This window comes from Cyanistes caeruleus, chromosome 38 (genome assembly GCF_971803275.1).
Source record: "Cyanistes caeruleus chromosome 38, bCyaCae1.hap1.1, whole genome shotgun sequence".
Lineage (NCBI taxonomy): Eukaryota > Metazoa > Chordata > Aves > Passeriformes > Paridae > Cyanistes > Cyanistes caeruleus.
In genome coordinates this window covers 1452305-1469619 of record NC_141739.1, presented here as the reverse complement: position 1 = coordinate 1469619, position 17315 = coordinate 1452305, and the positions used below count along the sequence as shown (strand labels likewise).

At 70.3% G+C, this 17315-nt stretch overlaps 2 protein-coding genes across 4 annotated transcripts; both read left to right on the top strand.

Annotated features, from left to right (window-relative positions):
• The first annotated feature begins 158 nt into the window (after positions 1–158).
• Positions 159–7381, top strand: LOC147647426 (reticulon-2-like). Of its 2 annotated transcripts, XM_086872098.1 has the most exons (10): positions 172–323; positions 1150–1194; positions 1752–2150; positions 2620–2754; positions 3864–4071; positions 4781–4913; positions 6256–6325; positions 6857–6903; positions 7053–7111; positions 7206–7381. In XM_086872098.1, the coding sequence occupies exons 1-10, from the start codon at positions 293–295 to the stop codon at positions 7246–7248; spliced, it is 1170 nt and encodes a 389-aa protein (XP_086728224.1). In that variant the 5' UTR covers positions 172–292; the 3' UTR covers positions 7249–7381. The 2 variants fall into 2 exon arrangements, with proteins under 2 accessions (XP_086728225.1, XP_086728224.1); XM_086872099.1 differs by lacking the exon at positions 6256–6325 and having other exon boundaries at positions 159–323.
• A 3093-nt stretch (positions 7382–10474) lies between these two features.
• On the top strand, positions 10475–16901 carry FOSB (FosB proto-oncogene, AP-1 transcription factor subunit). Of its 2 annotated transcripts, XM_086872097.1 has the most exons (5): positions 10475–11320; positions 12919–13188; positions 14683–14790; positions 15723–15881; positions 16033–16901. In XM_086872097.1, exons 1-5 carry the CDS (start codon positions 11195–11197, stop codon positions 16096–16098), a joined length of 729 nt encoding a protein of 242 aa, XP_086728223.1. In that variant the 5' UTR covers positions 10475–11194; the 3' UTR covers positions 16099–16901. The 2 variants fall into 2 exon arrangements, with proteins under 2 accessions (XP_086728223.1, XP_086728221.1); XM_086872095.1 differs by having other exon boundaries at positions 11195–11320; positions 15723–16216.
• The last annotated feature ends 414 nt before the right edge of the window (positions 16902–17315 follow it).

The window sequence follows — 17315 nt, the reverse complement described above, 5'->3', positions numbered from 1 at the left end:
ATCCCGGTGCCGGTTCCCCATTGCCGGCTCTCCGGTGCCGGTTCCCGGTGCCCGTGTCGGGTCCCGGTGCCGGTTCCCCATTGCCGGCTCTCCGGTGCCGGTTCCCCATTCCCGGCTCTCCGGTGCGGTCCCGCCCCCCGCCCCGCCCCTCTCCGCCGCCGCCGCCGCTGCCGCCGCCGCCCTTTGTCCGTGGCCTCGGGCCCCGCCATGGCGCTGCGGTGATGCGCGGCGGGGCCGGCCCGGGGGCGGCGGGGCCGAGCGCGACCGGGAGCCCCATGCGGGGGCCGCCGCCATGGGGCAGGTCCTGGGCTTCGCCCACTGCAGTACGGACCGGGAACCGGCACCGGGAACCGGCACCGGGGAGCGGGGAAGGGGCGGCGGCACCGGGAGGGGCTGGGGATGGAGTACCGGGCACCGGGCACCGGGAACGGGGCGCGGGGTGGGGCTGGGGATGGAGGGTGCGGGAGGGGCTGCGGGATGCGGGAGGTACCGGGGATCGGTACCGGGAATCGGTACCGGGAATCGGTACCGGCAGCAGAGAACAGGGAGGGGCCAGGGACAACCGGGGATGGGGGCACCGGGGCGGACCGAGCGGACCGGGGCTGCGGGAACCGGGAGGAGCCGGGCACGGGAGGACTGGGAGTGGCCGCGGATGGAGGCACCGGGAACCGGGGATGGATCCGGCACCGGGAACCGGGGATGGGGGGATCGGGAGTGCCCGGGGATCGGGGCAGCACCGGGAGGGTCCGGGGCTGCGGGAACCGGGAGGAACCGGGCACGGGAGGACTGGGAGTGGCCGGGATGAGGGGTCCGGGAGTTACCGGGGATAGCGGGACCGGGCACCGGGAGGGTCCGGGGCTGCGGGAACCGGGATGGAGAAACCGGGCACGGCCGGGGATGGGATGCAGGGAGGTACCGGGGGCGACGGTACCGGGAGGCGCCGGGGACGCGGGGACCGGGACTTGAAGGCACCGGGAACACCGGGGATGTGACGCCGGGGATGGGGGGACCGGGAGGTCCCGGGGATGCACGAACCGGGATGGAGGGTCCGGAACTGACCGGGACCGGGACACGGGGCGCGCTCGGGGGGTCCCGGGAAGTGCGGACCAAGTTTGGGGGTCCCCCCGTGCCGCCCCCCCCCCCCCCCAGAAGAGGCTCCGTCCACGGCCTCCACCACACCGGACTCCACCGAGGGTGAGCGGGGACCCCTCCCGGGCCGGGGGCTGTCCCGACCCCCCCAGTGAACCCCAAACTCTCCCCGAACCCCAAACCCCCCCCCAGTGAACCCCAAACCACCCCCCAGTGAACCCCAAACACCCCCAATGAACCCCAAACCCTCCCCGAACCCCAAACACCCCCAATGAACCCCAAACCCTCCTCGAACCCCAAACCCCCCCAGTGAACCGCAAACCCTCCCCGAACCGCAAACCCCCCCGAACCCCAAACCCCCCCCCAGTGAACCCCAAACACCCCCGAACCCCAAACCCTCCCCGAACCCCAAACCCCCCCAAACACCCCCAATGAACCCCAAACACCCCCCGAACCCCAAACCCCCCCAGTGAACCCCAAACACCCCCGAACCCCAAACCCTCCCCGAACCCCCCCAGTGAACCCCAAACACCCCCCCAGTGAACCCCAAACCCCCCCAGTGAACCCCAAACCCCGACCCCCCCACTGAACCCCAAACCCCCCGAACCCCCCCAAACCCCGACCCCCCCCACTGAACCCCGAACCCCCCGAACCCCCCGCAGGTGCCAACGAGGACTCGGATTTCCCCGAGCTGCCGGCGCCGGAGCCCCCCGAGGAGGAGGAGGAGGATGAGGATGAAGACGAGGAGCGGGCGGCGGCGTGGGGGGGTCCCCGGGGACCCCCCCCCCGGGAACTCACCTTCTCCTACATCGCCTTCCGGGCCGGGGGCGGCCCCCCCCAAACCGAACCGGGACCCCGCGGCCGCCGCGAGCCCCGCCGGGGCCGCGCCCCCCGCCTGAGCTCGGGGGGGTCCCCCCGGGGGCCGGACCCCCGAGCGGCCGCCAGGGCCCCCCCAAAACGTCCCGGGGAGCCCCCGGCCCCCCCCGAGGCGAGGCTGGAGGCGGGGGGGGCCCTGGCGGATTTGGGGGAGCCCGAGGTGGAGGAGCCCCCCAGGAGCCCGGGTGAGGATGGGGGAGGGGATGGGGGGTCCATGGTGGGGGGGGGGGTCTGGGCATCATCGGGGGGAGCCCCCACGGGGGGGTCGGGGACAGGAAGGGTCCGGGGACATCCCTGGGGGGGATTTGGGGGTCCCCGGGGTGGATTTGGGGGTCCCTGGGGTGGGTTTGGGGGTCCCTGGGGGTGATTTGGGGTCCCCGGGTGGGTTTGGGGGTCCCTGGGGTGGGTTTGTGGGTCCCTGGGGGTGATTTAGGGTCCCCGGGTGGGTTTGGGGGTCCCCGGGTGGGTTTGGGGGTCCCTGGGTGGATTTGGGGGTCCCTGGGGGGGATTTGGGAGTCTCTGGGTGGATTTGGGGGTCCCCGGAGGAGATTTTGGGGTCCCCGGGTGGGTTTGGGGGTCCCTGGGTGGATTTGGGGGTCCCTGGGGGGGTCCATCTGGACCCCTCTGACTCCTCCCCCCCATTTTTTCTCCCAGCAGCCCCCGCGCCCCTCCCCTCCCCTCCGCCAGGGGGCGCCACGCGCCCGCCCCTCCCGGAGCCCCCTCCAGCCTCGGCCCCGCCCCCGCCGCCTCCGGACCAATCAACGAGCGCGGTGGGCGCTGACGGACAGGGTGAGCGACCAATCGGCGCGAGGGGGCGGGACCGAACGGGGTGGGGGCGGCCCCCGGGGTCCAATTTCGGGGAGGGTCCCGCGGCCCCCGCCGCCATTGGCGGGTAAAAATAGGGAGTGACCCCCCCCAAAAAACCCGGCAACAGCCGCGGAGCCATGGAGGGGGCAGGTGCAGCACCGGGAGGCACCGGGAAGGGCACCGGGAGCACCGGGGGACTCCAGAGGGGGAATTGGGAGGCACTGGGAGAAACTGGGGGGGCATTGGGAGAAACTGGGAATCACTGGGGGGGCACTGGGAGGCACCGGGAAGGGCACCGGGAGCACCGGGGGACTCCGGGGTGGAAACTGGGGGGGCACTGGGAGAAACTGGGAATCACTGGGGGGGCACTGGGAGGCACCGGGAAGGGCACCGGGAGCACCGGGGGACTCCGGGGTGGGAACTGGGAGGCACTGGGACAAACTGGGAATCACTGGGAGAAACTGGGAATCACTGGGGAGGCGCTGGGAACCACTGGGGGGGCACTGGGAGGCACCGGGAAGGGCACCGGGAGCACCGGGGGACTCCGGGGTGGGTACTGGGAGGCACTGGGAGAAACTGGGGGGGCACTGGGAGGGACTGGGAATCACTGGGGGGGCACTGGGAGGGACTGAGAGAAACTGGGAACCACTGGGTGGGCGCTGGGAACCACTGGGTGGGCGCTGGGAGGGACTGCGAGAAACTGGGAACCACTGGGAGGGCGCTGGGAGGGACAGGAGGGACTCTGGAGGAGCACTGGGTTGGGACTGGGAGCCCTGGGAGGCACTGCGGGGGAACTGGGAGAAACTGGGAGCCACTGGGCGGGCACTGGGAGGGACTGGGAGTAACTGGGGACCACTGGGGGGGCACGGGGAGGGACAGGAGGGACTCTGGAGGAGCACTGGGTTGGGACTGGGAGCACTGGGTTGGGACTGGGAGGCACTGCGGGGGGACTGGGAGAAACTGGGAGCCACTGGGCGGGCACTGGGAGGGACTCTGGAGGAGCACTGGGCTGGGACTGGGAGCACTGGGAACACTGGGAGGAGCCCTGGAGGGGACAGCAGTGACACCCGCGTGTCCCCCGTGTCCCTCAGTGTGGGAGCTGCTGTACTGGCGGGCGCCCCAGCGCTCGGCGCTGGCCTTACTGGTGGCACTGGTGGCACTGGGGTGCCTGTCGCGCTTCAGCGCCGTCTCGGTGGGCGCCTACGGGGCGCTGGCGGTGCTGGCTGTCACCGTCCCCCTGCGCCTGCGCCAGCTGGCCCTGAGGGCGCTGAGCCCACCCCCCCCGGAGCCCCCCGTGCGGTGAGTGACACCGGGGACGCGCCCGCTGTCCCCTCCCTGCCACCCCCGGGGACGTCTGGGTGGCGCTGGTGGCTTTGTCACCATCCTGGGGCTGTTGCCGTGTCCCTTGTTCCATGTCGCTTTGTCCCTGTCCTGCTTCTCCCTACTCTGTCCCTATCCCTGTCCCCATGCCTGTCCCCATGCCTGTCCCCCGATGCTGTCCCTGTCCCCCTGTCCCTGTCCCCTGACGCTGTCCCTGTCCCCATGCCTGTCCCCCTGTCCCTGTCCCCATGCTGTCCCCATGGCACTGTCCCTGTCCCCCTGACGCTGTCCCTGTCCCCCTGTCCCTGTCCCCGTGGTGTCCCCCTGACGCTGTCCCTGTCCCCTGTCCCTGTCCCCTGATACTGTCCCTGTCCCCTGTCCCTGTCCCCTGTCCCTGTCCCCATGGTGTCCCCCTGACGCTGTCCCTGTCCCCTGTCCCTGTCCCCTGATGCTGTCCCTGTCCCCCTGACGCTGTCCCTGTCCCTGTCCCCTGATGCTGTCCCTGTCCCCCTGACGCTGTCCCTGTCCCTGTCCCCTGATGCTGTCCCTGTCCCCCTGACGCTGTCCCTGTCCCCTGTCCCTGTCCCCTGACGCTGTCCCTGTCCCCATCCCCGTGCTGTCCCCTGATGCTGTCCCTGTCCCCCTGACGCTGTCCCTGTCCCCTGTCCCTGTCCCCGTGTGTCCCCAGGCCGGAGGTGCCGGGGGTGCTGAGCCCGGAGCAGCAGCAGCGCTGGGCGCGGTACCTGGCGCGACACGTGGTGACAGCCACCCGCACCCTCACCCGCCTCTTCCTCGTCCACAGCGTCCCCGAGTCCCTCAAGGTGACACCGGGGACACGGGGGGGGGTGTGGGGACACGGGGGGGCACAGGGACACAGGGGGGGCATGGGGACATGGGGGACACGGGGGACATGGGGGGGGCGTGGGGACATGGGGGACACAGGGAGGATTGGGGACACAGGGGGGCATAGGGACACGGTGGGGCACGGGGGACATGGGGGACACAGGGACCTGGGGGACACAGGGGGCACAGGGGGACACGGGGAGGATCGGGGACACGGGGGGGACACAGGGACATGGGGACATTGGGGACACAAGGGGGCCATTGAGAGCATTGGAGACATAGGGGGCACAGGGGGACATTGGGGACACCCTGGGGACACGTGGAGAGCATTGGGGACCTGGGGGGCACAGGGGACATGGGGACACTGGAGACTCTGGGGACACACAGAGGGTGTTGGGGACACAGGGGTATCGGGGACACTGGGGACACAGTGGCATTGGGGATCCTGGGGACACACAGGGTGTTGGGGACATGGGGGGCACAGGGGACACGGAGGGCACAGGGGACACGGGGGCACAGGGGGACACGGAGGGCACAGGGGGACACGGAGGGCACAGGGGACACAGGGGCACAGGGGGACAGGGGGACACGGAGGGCACAGGGGGTGTTGGGGACACAGGGGGGCACAGGGGACACAGGGGCACAGGGGGACACGGAGGGCACAGGGGACACAGGGGCACAGGGGACACGGGGACACAGGGGACACGGAGGGCACAGGGGGACACGGAGGGCACAGGGGACATGGGGGCACAGGGGGACACGGAGGGCACAGGGGGACACGGAGGGCACAGGGGACACGGGGGCACAGGGGACACGGAGGGCACAGGGGGACACGGGGGCACAGGGGACACGGGGGCACAGGGGACACGGGGGCACAGGGGGACACGGGGGCACAGGGGGACACGGAGGGCACAGGGGGTGTTGGGGACACAGGGGGGCACAGGGGACACGGGGGCACAGGGGACACGGGGGCACAGGGGACACGGAGGGCACAGGGGACACGGAGGGCACAGGGGGACACGGGGGCACAGGGGGACATGGAGGGCACAGGGGGTGTTGGGGACACAGGGGGGCACAGGGGACACGGGGGCACAGGGGGACACGGGGGGCACAGGGGGACACGGAGGGCACAGGGGAACACAGGGGGGCACAGGGTGTGTTGGGGACACAGGGGCACAGGGGGACACGGAGGGCACAGGGGGACATGGGGGGCACAGGGGACACGGGGGGCCCCGAGGCTGTGGGTGGCACGCGGGGGCCCTGGGGCGGGTGCCGGTGACAGTGACAGTGACAGTGGCGGTGGCACCGCGGTGGCCGCAGTTCGCCTTCCTGTTCTACCTGCTGACCTACGTGGGGGCCGTGTGCAACGGGCTGACCCTGCTGGGAGCGGGTACGGAGCGGGGACACTGGGGACATTGGGGACACGGGGGGACATGGGGACACTGGGACATGGGGGGACATGGGGACACGGGGGGACATGGGGACACGGGGGGACATGGGGGACATGGGGATATGGGGATATGGGGGGACATTGGGGGATATGGGGGGACACGGGGACATGGTGGGGGCATGGGAGGACATTGGGGGCATGGGGACATGGGGGGACGCGGCAGGGACACGGGGACATGGAGGGGACACGGGGGGGACACGGGGACATGGAGGGGACACGGGGACACGGTGGGGACATGGGGAGGACATGGGGGGATACAGGGACACGGGGACATGGAGGGGACACGGGGACATGGAGGGGACACGGGGGGGACACGGTGGGGACATGGAGGGGACACGGGGGGACATGGGGGGACATGGAGGGGACACGGGGACAGGGGATAGGGGACAAGGGAAGTGGGACAGGGACACAGTCTGGGGACAGGAGGGTGACAGGGTGGTGACCCGAGGTGACACAGCGCTCCCTGGCCAGGTGTCGTCTGCGCATTCACCTTCCCCGTGCTCTACCGGCGCCACCAGGTACGGGGACAGCGGGGACACTGCGGGGGTGGCCAGGCTGTGTGTGTCCCCTGTCCCCTCCCGCTTTGTCCCCAGTTGTCACCCCCCAACCTCCCTGTCCCCAGTTCCCCCCATGTCCCCAACTGTCCCCGTGTCCTCCCTGTCCCCAGGCCCAGATCGACCAGTACATGAGTCTGGTGCGGAGCCACCTGAGCCACCTGCGAGCCAGGTGAGTGTCCCCGTGTCCCCCTCCCCTCTGTCCCCTCCCCCCGGGGGGTCCCGGGGGGTGTCCCCGGCCCCCCCCGACCCCCCTGTGCCCGCAGGGTCCTGGCCAAGCTCCCAAGTGCCAAAGTGAAGCCGCAGTGACACCTCTGTCCCCGCCTGTCCCCCGCTCCGAGGTGACACCTTGGGGACCCCACTCGGGGGGCGCGTGTCGCCCCCCCCCGTGTCCTTGTCCCCCGCACGGGGGGGTCACACTTTAATAAAAACTCTTGTGACAGCCAGGTGTGGTGGCGAGGGGACAGCGGGGGGGACATCAGGGGGGACAGGGTGTCCTGGGGGGCCGCGAGGACCCCCTGACGCGTGTCTGTGATTCGCCATGTCCCCCCCGTGTCCCCAAATGTCCCCCAGTGTCCCCAAATGTCCCCCCCGTGTCCCCAGATGTCCCCCCCGTGTCCCCAAATGTCCCCCAGTGTCCCCAAATGTCCCCCCCGTGTCCCCAAATGTCCCCCCCGTGTCCCCAAATGTCCCCCAGTGTCCCCAAATGTCCCCCCGTGTCCCCAGATGTCCCCCAGTGTCCCCAAATGTCCCCCAGTGTCCCCAAATGTCCCCCAGTGTCCCACTGTGTCCTTCAGTGTTCCTCCGTGTCCCTCTGTCACTGTGATTCGCCGTGTCCCCTTGTCTTTCTGTGTCCCCCAGTGTCCCCTGGTGTCCCCCAATGTCCCCCCACTGTCCCCCCGTGTCCCACAATGTCCCCCACTATCCCCCCCGTGTCCCCCAATGTCCTCCGATGTCACACCTTTATCCCCCAATGTCCCCTCGGTGTGCCCCCTGTGTCCCCCCAGTGTCCCCCAATGTCCCCCCGTGTGCCCCCAATGTCCCCTCGGTGTGTCCCGTGTCCCCCAATGTCCCACCGTATCCTTCAGTGTCCCACTGTGTCCTTCTGTGTCCCCCAATGTCCCCCTGTGTCCCCCCGTGTGTTCCCCCGTGTCCCCCAATGTCCCCTCGTGTCCCCCAATGTCCCCCGTGTCCCCCCAATGTCCCTCGTGTCCCCCAATGTCCCCCGTGTCCCCCCGTGTCCCCCCAATGTCCCTCGTGTCCCCCAATGTCCCCCCCGTGTCCCCCCGCTCCGCGAAATGCGCGGGAACCCGGAGGCGCAAGCCCCGCCCCCTCAGTTTTGGCCCCGCCCCTCCCAGCCCTCATTGGCGATGCCTCGCCCCTGCCCCGCCCCTGTTGCCATGGTCACGGCCGTTGCCGCGCGACGTAAACACGGGACGCCGGACGTGGTGACGTCAGCGCCGGGGAACGCCGTAACCGGGGCGACCCGCGCAGTGTTTACCGGGACGGGACGGGGCCACGGCGAGAGGGGCGGGGAACTCCCGAGAGCCCGGCCGGGACCCCCGGGACCCCGGGAACGGGGCTGGGAACCCCCGAGAGCCCGGCCGGGACCCCCGAGACCCCGGGAACGGGGCTGGGAAACCCCCGAGACCCCGGCCGGGACCCCCGAGACCCCGGTAATGGGGCTGGGAACCCCCCGACAGCCCGGCCGGGACCCCGGGAACGGGGCTGGGAACCCCCCGAGAGCCCGGCTGGGACTCCCGTGACACCGGGAACGGGGCTGGGACCTCCAGGACCCCGGTAATGGGGCTGGGAACCCTCCGAGAGCCCGGCCGGGACCCCCGGGACCCCGGGAACGGGGCTTGGAACAGTCCGAGAGCCCGGCGGAGACCCCCGGGAACGGGGCTAGGACCCCAAGGACCCCGGGAACGAGGCTGGGACCCCAGGGACCCCGGGAACGGGGCTGGGAACCCCCGAGAGCCCGTTTGGGATTCCCGTGACACCGGGAATGGGGCTTGGAACAGTCCGAGAGCCCGGCCGGGACCCCGGGACCCCCTGAGAGCCTGGCTGGGACACCCGGGACCCCCTGAGAGCCTGGCTGGGACACCGGTACCAGGACACCGGGACCGGGACTCAGGGGCACCGTAGGGAGCCCGAACAGAACACCGGGACCGGGACCGGGACACCGGGACCGGGACTCAGGAGCACCGTAGGGAGCCCGAACAGAACACCGGGACCGGCACACCGGGACCCTGGGACAGCCCGGCCGGGACTCCCGAGCCGTGCCGTGCCCGCTGCCAGCGGGGACACCGGACGGGGACACCGGACGGGGACACCGGACGGGGACACCGGAGGGGGCGGGGCCTGCATGAATGAATGAATGAATGAATGACCCCAAGGGCGTGGGAACCGCCCCCCCCTCCGGTCCCCGTGCTCCCGCCGTGACTCAGCGCCGGTTCCCGCCGGTGACATCAGCTTCCGGTGTCAGTCCCGGTGCTGGAAAGGGACCGGGACCCTCCGGAGCCCCGTCCCGGGCCCCCCAGGGAGTGCGGGGTCCCCGCACTCCGGTACCGGGACCGTCCCCACCCCCGGTGTGTCACCACCCACCACCGGGACCCCGCCGAGCTCCTCAGCCCGGTCCCGGTGACACCGGTGCGGGGGGAAGTGGGGGTCGCTTTGCCCCGGTCCCGGGAATCCTCCGGGGAGAAGTTCCCATCGCTCCGGTACCGGGCACCCCCGGACGGGACCCCGGACGGTGCTGGGGGGGTCCCGAAAGGTCACCGGGATGTCCCGAGGGTCCCGGGAGAGCTCCCGAAGGCTCACGGACGTATCGGGAGGGATAACGGGGGTCTCCCGAGGGTCCCGGGGCTCCCGGGAGATGCCCTGAGGGGTTACCGGAGGTCCCGGGGGTCCTCGAGGACAGCAGGGGATCCCGGGGCTCCCGATGGGGGATCCGGGGAGCGCTCCCGGTCGGGATCCCGTGAGGTCACCGGGGAGAGCCCGGGAGATGCACCGGAGGGGGCGGGGGTGCCCCGGGCTGGTTCCCGGGGGGGGTCCCGTGGTGGTGGGGGGGGGTCTCGGGGGGGCTCCCGGGGGAGTTCCCGGGTCCCGGAGCCGCGGCCCGGACGGTTCAGGCCGTTTCTAGAACCGCGGTCGGTCCCGTTTCTATTAATACGCGCCCGGGCGGCGGCGGCGGCGGCGGCGGCGGCGGCGGAGGGAATCCCTGTGACGTCATTGCTAGGATACCAAACAAACACTCCAGACAAGCCCATATATGGCTAATTGCGTCACAGGAACTCCGGGGGGCGGGGACAGGGATCCCCCCCGCTCCCGGCCCGCCCAGGGGCCTCTTAACGGCGGCGGCGGCTCCCGGAGCCTCAAACGGCGGCGGCGACCGAGGCCACGGCGGCTGCGGGGTCCGGGGAGTCTCGGGGGGGTCCCGGGGGTCCCGGAGCAGCGGCGGCGGCTGCCGTGACGTCAGCGAAGGGGGGCGGGGTCCCGCCGTATAAAGCGGCGGGGCTGCCGTGAGCAGTTCATTCATAAAACCGGAGACCGGGGGAGCGGCGGGAGCGTCACCGGGGCTCGGAGCGGACGTGCCGGAGCCTGGCAAGGGATTTACCGGAGCTTGCGGCGGCCGAGCGGAACTTTGTGTCGGGGATCTTGGGACGGATGTACCGGGGCTTGTAGCGGCGAATCGGAGCCAGGCACGGGCGCACCGGGGGGCTTTGTACCGGACAACTTTGGAACCCGGGACGGGCGCGTCGGGACTTTTTACGGAGCAACCGGAGCCTGGGACGGATGGACCGGCGCGTGTAAGGGACACAGCGGGGCTTTGGAGCGGCGGACCGGAGCCTGGGACGGATGTACCGGAGCTTATAGAGCACAACCGGAGTCTGGGACGGGCACGGCGGCGCTTGGTACCGGCAAACCGAGGCTCGCGGAGGCGCACCGGAGCCCGGCACGGATATACCGGAGCTCATAGCGGCTCACCGGGACGTTGCACCGGCACGCCGGAGCCCGGCACGGACGCGCCGCCGGCTCTAGCAGCGGACAGGAGCTCGGACCGGCCAGCCGGAGCTTGACCGGACAAGCCGGGGCTCACCGCACCGAACCGGGGATCGCCACAGACCCCGCAGCGAGCCCCTCCGGGCCTCCCCCCGCTTCCCCGAGCCCTCAACCCGCCGTGCCCGTGATGCCGGTAGCGGCGTGACCCGCAGCCTTGTCGCGGCGGGGCGGCCCCCGCGCCCCCGGGGCCATGTTCCAGGGCTTCCCCGGGGACTACGACTCGGGGTCCCGCTGCAGCTCCTCGCCCTCGGCCGAGTCCCAGTACCTGTCGCCGCTCGACTCCTTCGGGAGCCCCGCGGCCGCCGGGGCCGCGCAGGTGAGCGCCGGGAGCGGCGGGGGCGCGCGCGGGGGGTGGCGGGGGGTGTGGGGGGGGGGCGGACGCCGGGGGGCGGGGCCGTGCGTAAGCGCGCGCAGTGACGCCGCCGCCGGTGACGCGGCACGCACGCAAAGCGCGCGGGTTATTTTTGGGGTGTTCCCACCCCCCCGCCCGCCCTTCCCCGCGCGCCGTTGCTAAGGGAGACGGGAGGAGGAGGAGGGACACGCCCCCTCGGCCGGCGAGGCCACGCCCACATGCGCTGGGAGAGCGGCGGGGAGGCCACGCCCCCTCGCTGCGTGGCCACGCCCCCTAGCGCTTAGGCCACGCCCCCCGCTACGATCGCGGTGGCGACTCCCGGAATGGGGGTCTCGGGGCGGGGGTCCCCAGAGGGTGGCGGTGTCCCCAGAGGGTGGCGGTGTCCCCAGAGGGTGGCGGTGTCCCCTGGGGACCCGCGATGTCCCCCCCAATGGCAGAGATTTGGGGGGGCGGGGGTGACCGGAGGCTTTTTGGGGTGGGGGGGGGGTGCGACCACCCCTCACCCCCCCCCAAATCCGCCCGAGATGGGTTTGGGGGTCCCTGCACGCGCTTGGAGCTCCGGCACGGGGGCAGGGACCCTCGGGTTGGGGTGACAGGGACGCCAGGGTGACACTGGCGGGTGACACTGGTGGGTGACACGGACACGAGGGTGTCACTGGCGGGTGTCACTGGCGGGGGACACTGGCGGATGTCACTGGCGGGTGACACTGGCGGGTGACACTGGCGGGTGACACGGACACGAGGGTGTCACTGGCGGGTGTCACTGGCGGGTGTCACTGGCGGGGGACACTGGCGGGTGACACGGACACGAGGGTGTCACTGGCGGGTGACAGGGACACGAGGGTGCCGCTCGTGGTTGCTCGGCAGCCCGTGCACGGTGATGATGATGATGATGATGATGATGATGATGATGATGGCGGTGATGATGATGAGCCGGGGACATCACAGTCACACCCTCACCCCAGTGCCACCAGCTGGGGACAGCGCTGTCCCCAAACCAAGGCACCCCGCAGGGACGGCAGCGACGGCCACCACCGGGGGGTGACAGTGCCACCCCGGTGCCACCCGCGAGCCCACCCAGCCCTTTCCACTCGCCACATCGCGGGCGGCTGGGGGTCCCGGGCGGTGTCACCGCTGTCCCCGTGCGGCGTCACCGCTGTCCCCGGGCGGTGTCGCCGCTGTCCCCGGGCCGTGTCCCCGCTGTCCTCGGGCGGTGTCGGGTCCCAGGCCGTGTCGCCGCTGTCCCCGGGCTGTTGTGGGTCCCGGGCCGTGTCGCCGCTGTCCCCGGGCCGTGTCCCTGCTGTCCCCGGGCCGTGTCCCCGCTGTCCCCGGGCCGTGTCGCCGCTGTCCCCGGGCGGTGTCCCCGCTGTCCCCGGGCGGTGTCTCCGCTGTCCCCGGGCTGTTGTGGGTCCCGGGCCGTGTCGCCGCTGTCCCCGGGCTGTTGTGGGTCCCGGGCCGTGTCGCCGCTGTCCCCGGGCCGTGTCCCCGCTGTCCCCGGGCCGTGTCGGGTCCCGGGCCGTGTCGCCGCTGTCCCCGGCCGCTCTGACCCGTGTCCCCCGCAGGAGTGCAGCGCCCTGGGGGACATGCCCGGCTCCTTCGTGCCCACGGTGACGGCCATCACCACCAGCCAGGACCTGCAGTGGCTGGTGCAGCCCACGCTCATCTCCTCGGTGGCCCCGGGGGCTCCCATGGCTCAGCCGCCCCCCCTCGACCCCTACGACCTCCCCGGGCCCAGCTACTCCGCCCCCGGCCTGGGCGCCTTCGCGGGACCCCCGGCCCCGACCCCCGCCCGGGCCCCCCGCGCCCGCCCCCGGCGCAGCCGCGAGGAGACGGTGAGACCTTGGGGACAGCGGGGGTGGTGGCACTTCGGGGACAGCGGGGGTGGTGGCACTTCGGGGACGTGACGGGGGCTCGGGGAGTTTGGGGGTGTCGTAAGTGACAGGAGCCTGAGGGACAGCCCGGGTGGTGGCACCTTGGGGACACCATGAGTGACAGGAGCCTGAGGGACAGCCCAGGTGGTGGCACCGGTGGCACCTTGGGGACATCATGAGCAGCAGGTGCTTGAGGGACAGCCCAAGTGGTGGCACCTTGGGGACATCATGAGTGGCAGGAGCCTGAGGGACACTCCAGGTGGTGGCACCGTGGGGACATCATGAGCGGCAGGAGCTTGAAGGACACCCCGGGTGGTGGCACCGATGGCACCTTGGGGACATCATGAGCAGCAGGAACTTAAGGGACAACCCAGGTGGTGGCACCTTGGGGACATCATGAGTGACAGGAGCCTGAGGGACAGCCCGGGTGGTGGCACCTTGGGGACACCACACTTGGTGACATCCCCACCACGCTCACCTGTAGCGAGGAGAGAGGTTTTGGGGACAGACAGAGGAGTTTTGGGGACAGACAGAGGAGTTTTGGGGACACAGGGGGTTTTGGGGACAGGCAGAGGGGTTTTGGGGACACAGAGGGGTTTTGGGGACAGACAGAGGGGTTTTGGGGACACAGGCAGAGGGGTTTTGGGGACACAGAGGGGTTTTGGGGACACAGAGGGGTTTTGGGGACAGACAGAGGGGTTTTGGGGACAGACACAGGGGTTTTGGGGACACAGAGGGGTTTTGGGGACACAGACAGAGGGGTTTTGGGGACACAGACAGAGGGGTTTTGGGGACACAGAGGGGTTTTGGGGACACAGACAGAGGAGTTTTGGGGACACAGGCAGAGGGGTCTTGGGGACACACAGAGGGGTTTTGGGGACAGGCAGAGGGGTTTTGGGGACAGACAGGGGGGTTTTGGGGACACGGAGGGGGTTTGGGGACAGACAGAGGGGTTTTGGGGACAGACAGAGGGGTTCTGGGGACAGACAGAGGGGTTTTGGGGACAGACAGGGGGGTTTTGGGGACAGGCAGAGGGGTTTTGGGGACAGACAGAGGGGTTCTGGGGACAGACAGGGGGGTTTTGGGGACACAGGCAGAGGGGTTTTGGGGACAGGCAGAGGGGTTTTGGAGACACAGGCAGAGGGGGTTTGGGGACACAGACAGAGGGGTTTTGGGGACACAGGCAGAGGGGTTTTGGGGACACAGACAGAGGGGTTTTGGAGACACAGAGGGGTTTTGGGGACAGACAGCGGGGTTTTGGGGACACAGAGGGGTTTTGGGGACACAGAGGGGTTTTGGGGACACAGAGGGGTTTTGGGGACAGACAGCGGGGTTTTGGGGACGCAGCGGGCGGCAGCGGGAGCTCGGGGGGTGGCAGCGGGTGGCAGCGGGTGGCAGCGGGTGGCAGCGGGTGACAGAGGGTGACAGAGGGTGACAATCCCGTCCGTGTGGCAGCTGACGCCGGAGGAGGAGGAGAAGCGCCGCGTGCGGCGGGAGAGGAACAAACTGGCGGCGGCCAAATGTCGCAACCGGCGCCGGGAGCTGACGGACCGGCTGCAGGCGGTGAGTGCGGGGACACGGGGACACCGCGGGGGTGGCCTTGTCCCCAAGGGGCGGGCGATGCTCCGCTGTGGAGCGGACGCGTCCCCGGAGGGAGCTGGGGACACACGGGTGTCCCCATCGAGGGGGCGGTGGTGGCGATGTCCTCGGAGCTGGGAACATCGGGCGGGGAGTTGGGGACATCAGGTGGGGACAGCCGTGATGAGGAGGAGCAGGAGGATGATGAGGAGGAGGAGGATGAGGAGGAGGATGAGGAGGAGGAGGAGGAGGAAGTCGCTGCTCCTCTCAGAGCTGGGCGCAGCGGTGTCCCCAGCACCATGTAAGGGACAATGACATCCCTGGCGACAATCAGGGCTCGTTTGCCCTCGGGGCCGCTGGGGGAGGTGGCGATGTCCCCAGGACCTGGGGACCTCACAGGGGTGGTGGCAGCGCAGAGAATCGACGGCGTGTCCCCAGGAGCTGGGGACACCAGAGGGGACAGAGCGACGGCCGGTAGTGACAGAGAGGGACAGTGCCACCCCTGAGAGCTGGGGACAAGGGAGGGGACAGCTGGACACCCAGAGGTGTCGCCAGGCTTGGGGACAGCACAGGGGACACCCGCAGGAGGAGGAGGAGGAGGACGATGCCCTCCATGGGAATAGCGGACACTCAGGGATGTCCCCTGACACGGGGACAGCACAGGGGACACACGGACACTTGGGGACTCTGGAGGAGCCTGCGGGATGTCCCCACGTTTGGGGACATCCGAGGGGACACCCAGGAGCGCTGCAACAGCAGCAGCACGGACAGACGGACACTCAGGGACACCAGAGGGCGACAACGCCGCGCTCAGCCTTGGGGACACCGTGTGCGCACGGGGACACTTGGGGACATCCCCGAGCCCCCGGAGCGGGGGGGTGGCAGCGCCAGGGTGTGTGACAGAGGTGTCCCCGCAGGAGACGGACCAGCTGGAGGAGGAGAAGGCGGAGCTGGAGTCCGAGATCGCGGAGCTGCGCAAGGAGAAGGAGCGCCTGGAATTCGTGCTGGTGGCCCACGCGCCCGCCTGCAAGGTCCCCTTCGAGGACATCGGCGCCGTGGGTGCCGGCCCCGCCGAGGTGAGCAGCCCGGGCAAGGCGGGGACCGTCGCTTTCCTGCCCCCGGCGCCGTTCCAGGGCCCGCAGGGTCCCTTCCCCGGCTGCTGCCTCCCGCCCGGGGTCCCCGCGGGACCCCCTAACGCGACCCCCGCGTTTGTGTTCACCCACCCAGAGGGAGCCACGTGTGGAGCCTCGCACCAGCGGAGCAGCAGCAGCGACCAGTCCTCGGACTCCTTGAATTCTCCCTCGCTCCTCGCGTTGTGAACGGGGTGTCCCCCCCCTCTGCCCCAGGCCCGCCTCCCCCTCTCGAGCCCCCCAAAACCGGGCACCTCCTCCCTGCCCCCGCCGCGCCTCGGGGCTGGCCTTTGCCCGCTCCGCTTTTTTGGGATTTTTTTTTTTTCCGGCTCCAGTGGGGTTTTTTTTTCTCCTTTAGGGAGGTCGGGAGGGGTTTGGGTTTTTTTGGGGGGGGTTTTGGCGCCTGGAGGTGGTGGCCGTGATGAGGCTCCAGCGTTCCCGTGGCTGTTCGGAGTTGTCTGCTCCCGGTCCCCGTCACCCCGTGCGGGTTCGTCCAGGATTTTTGTCCCTCTGGAGATGTCCTTGTCCTGTCCCCAGCGCCCGGAGAAGGGTCAGTGTCACCTCAGAGGTGTCCGTCCCTCATTTCATGGGGTTCCTGCTGCATCTCCGTCCCTCTGGAGATGTCCCTATCCTGTCCCCAGTTCCCGGAGAAGCCTCTGGTGGTGTCCCTGTCACCTCAGAGGTGTCCGTCCCTCATTTCTCGGGGTTCACCCCCGATCTCCGCCCATCTGGAGATGTCCCCGCCCTGTCCCCAGCGCCCGGAGAAGCCTCTGGTGGTGTCCCTGTCACCTCAGAGGTGTCCGTCCCTCATTTCATGGGGTTCACCCCGGATCTCTGTCCCATCCCCAGCGCCCGGAGAAGGGTCAGTGTCACCTCAGAGGTGTCCGTCCCTCATTTCATGGGGTTCCTGCTGCATCTCCGGCCCTCTGGAGATGTCCCCGCCCTGTCCCCAGCGCCCGGAGAAGGGTCAGTGTCACCTCAGAGGTGTCCGTCCCTCATTTCATGGGGTTCCTGCTGCATCTCCGGCCCTCTGGAGATGTCCCCGCCCTGTCCCCAGCGCCCGGAGAAGCCTCTGGTGGTGTCCCTGTCACCTCGGAGGTGTCCGTCCCTCATTTCATGGGGCTCATCCGGCGTCTCCACCCCTCTGGAGATGTCGCTGCCCCACCTCCATCCCCCCGGGAAGGTCTTTTTGTCCTCCCCGTCACATTTCGAGGTCCCTGTCCTCGATCCCCGCCATCCTGTGGCACTTTGGGCAGAGTCTGCGTCCCTTTGGTGACGTCCCTGTGCGATTCCCGCCACCCGGAGAAGGTCTCCGTGGTGTCCCTGTCACCCTGGAGGTGTCTGTCCCCCCGTCCAGGGGGTTCCTGCCGCATCTCCATC

Coding starts and splice junctions, on each gene's coding strand:
- LOC147647426 (XM_086872098.1), top strand. CDS start 293: ATGGGGCAGGTCCTGGGCTTCGCCCACTGCA. Junction 1,195..1,751: donor CACACCGGACTCCACCGAGG/GTGAGCGGGGAC, acceptor AACCCCCCGCAG/GTGCCAACGAGGACTCGGAT. Junction 6,326..6,856: donor GCTGACCCTGCTGGGAGCGG/GTACGGAGCGGG, acceptor CTCCCTGGCCAG/GTGTCGTCTGCGCATTCACC.
- FOSB (XM_086872095.1), top strand. CDS start 11,195: ATGTTCCAGGGCTTCCCCGGGGACTACGACTCGGGGTCCCGCTGCAGC. Junction 11,321..12,918: donor CGGCCGCCGGGGCCGCGCAG/GTGAGCGCCGGG, acceptor TGTCCCCCGCAG/GAGTGCAGCGCCCTGGGGGA. Junction 14,791..15,722: donor TGACGGACCGGCTGCAGGCG/GTGAGTGCGGGG, acceptor GTGTCCCCGCAG/GAGACGGACCAGCTGGAGGA.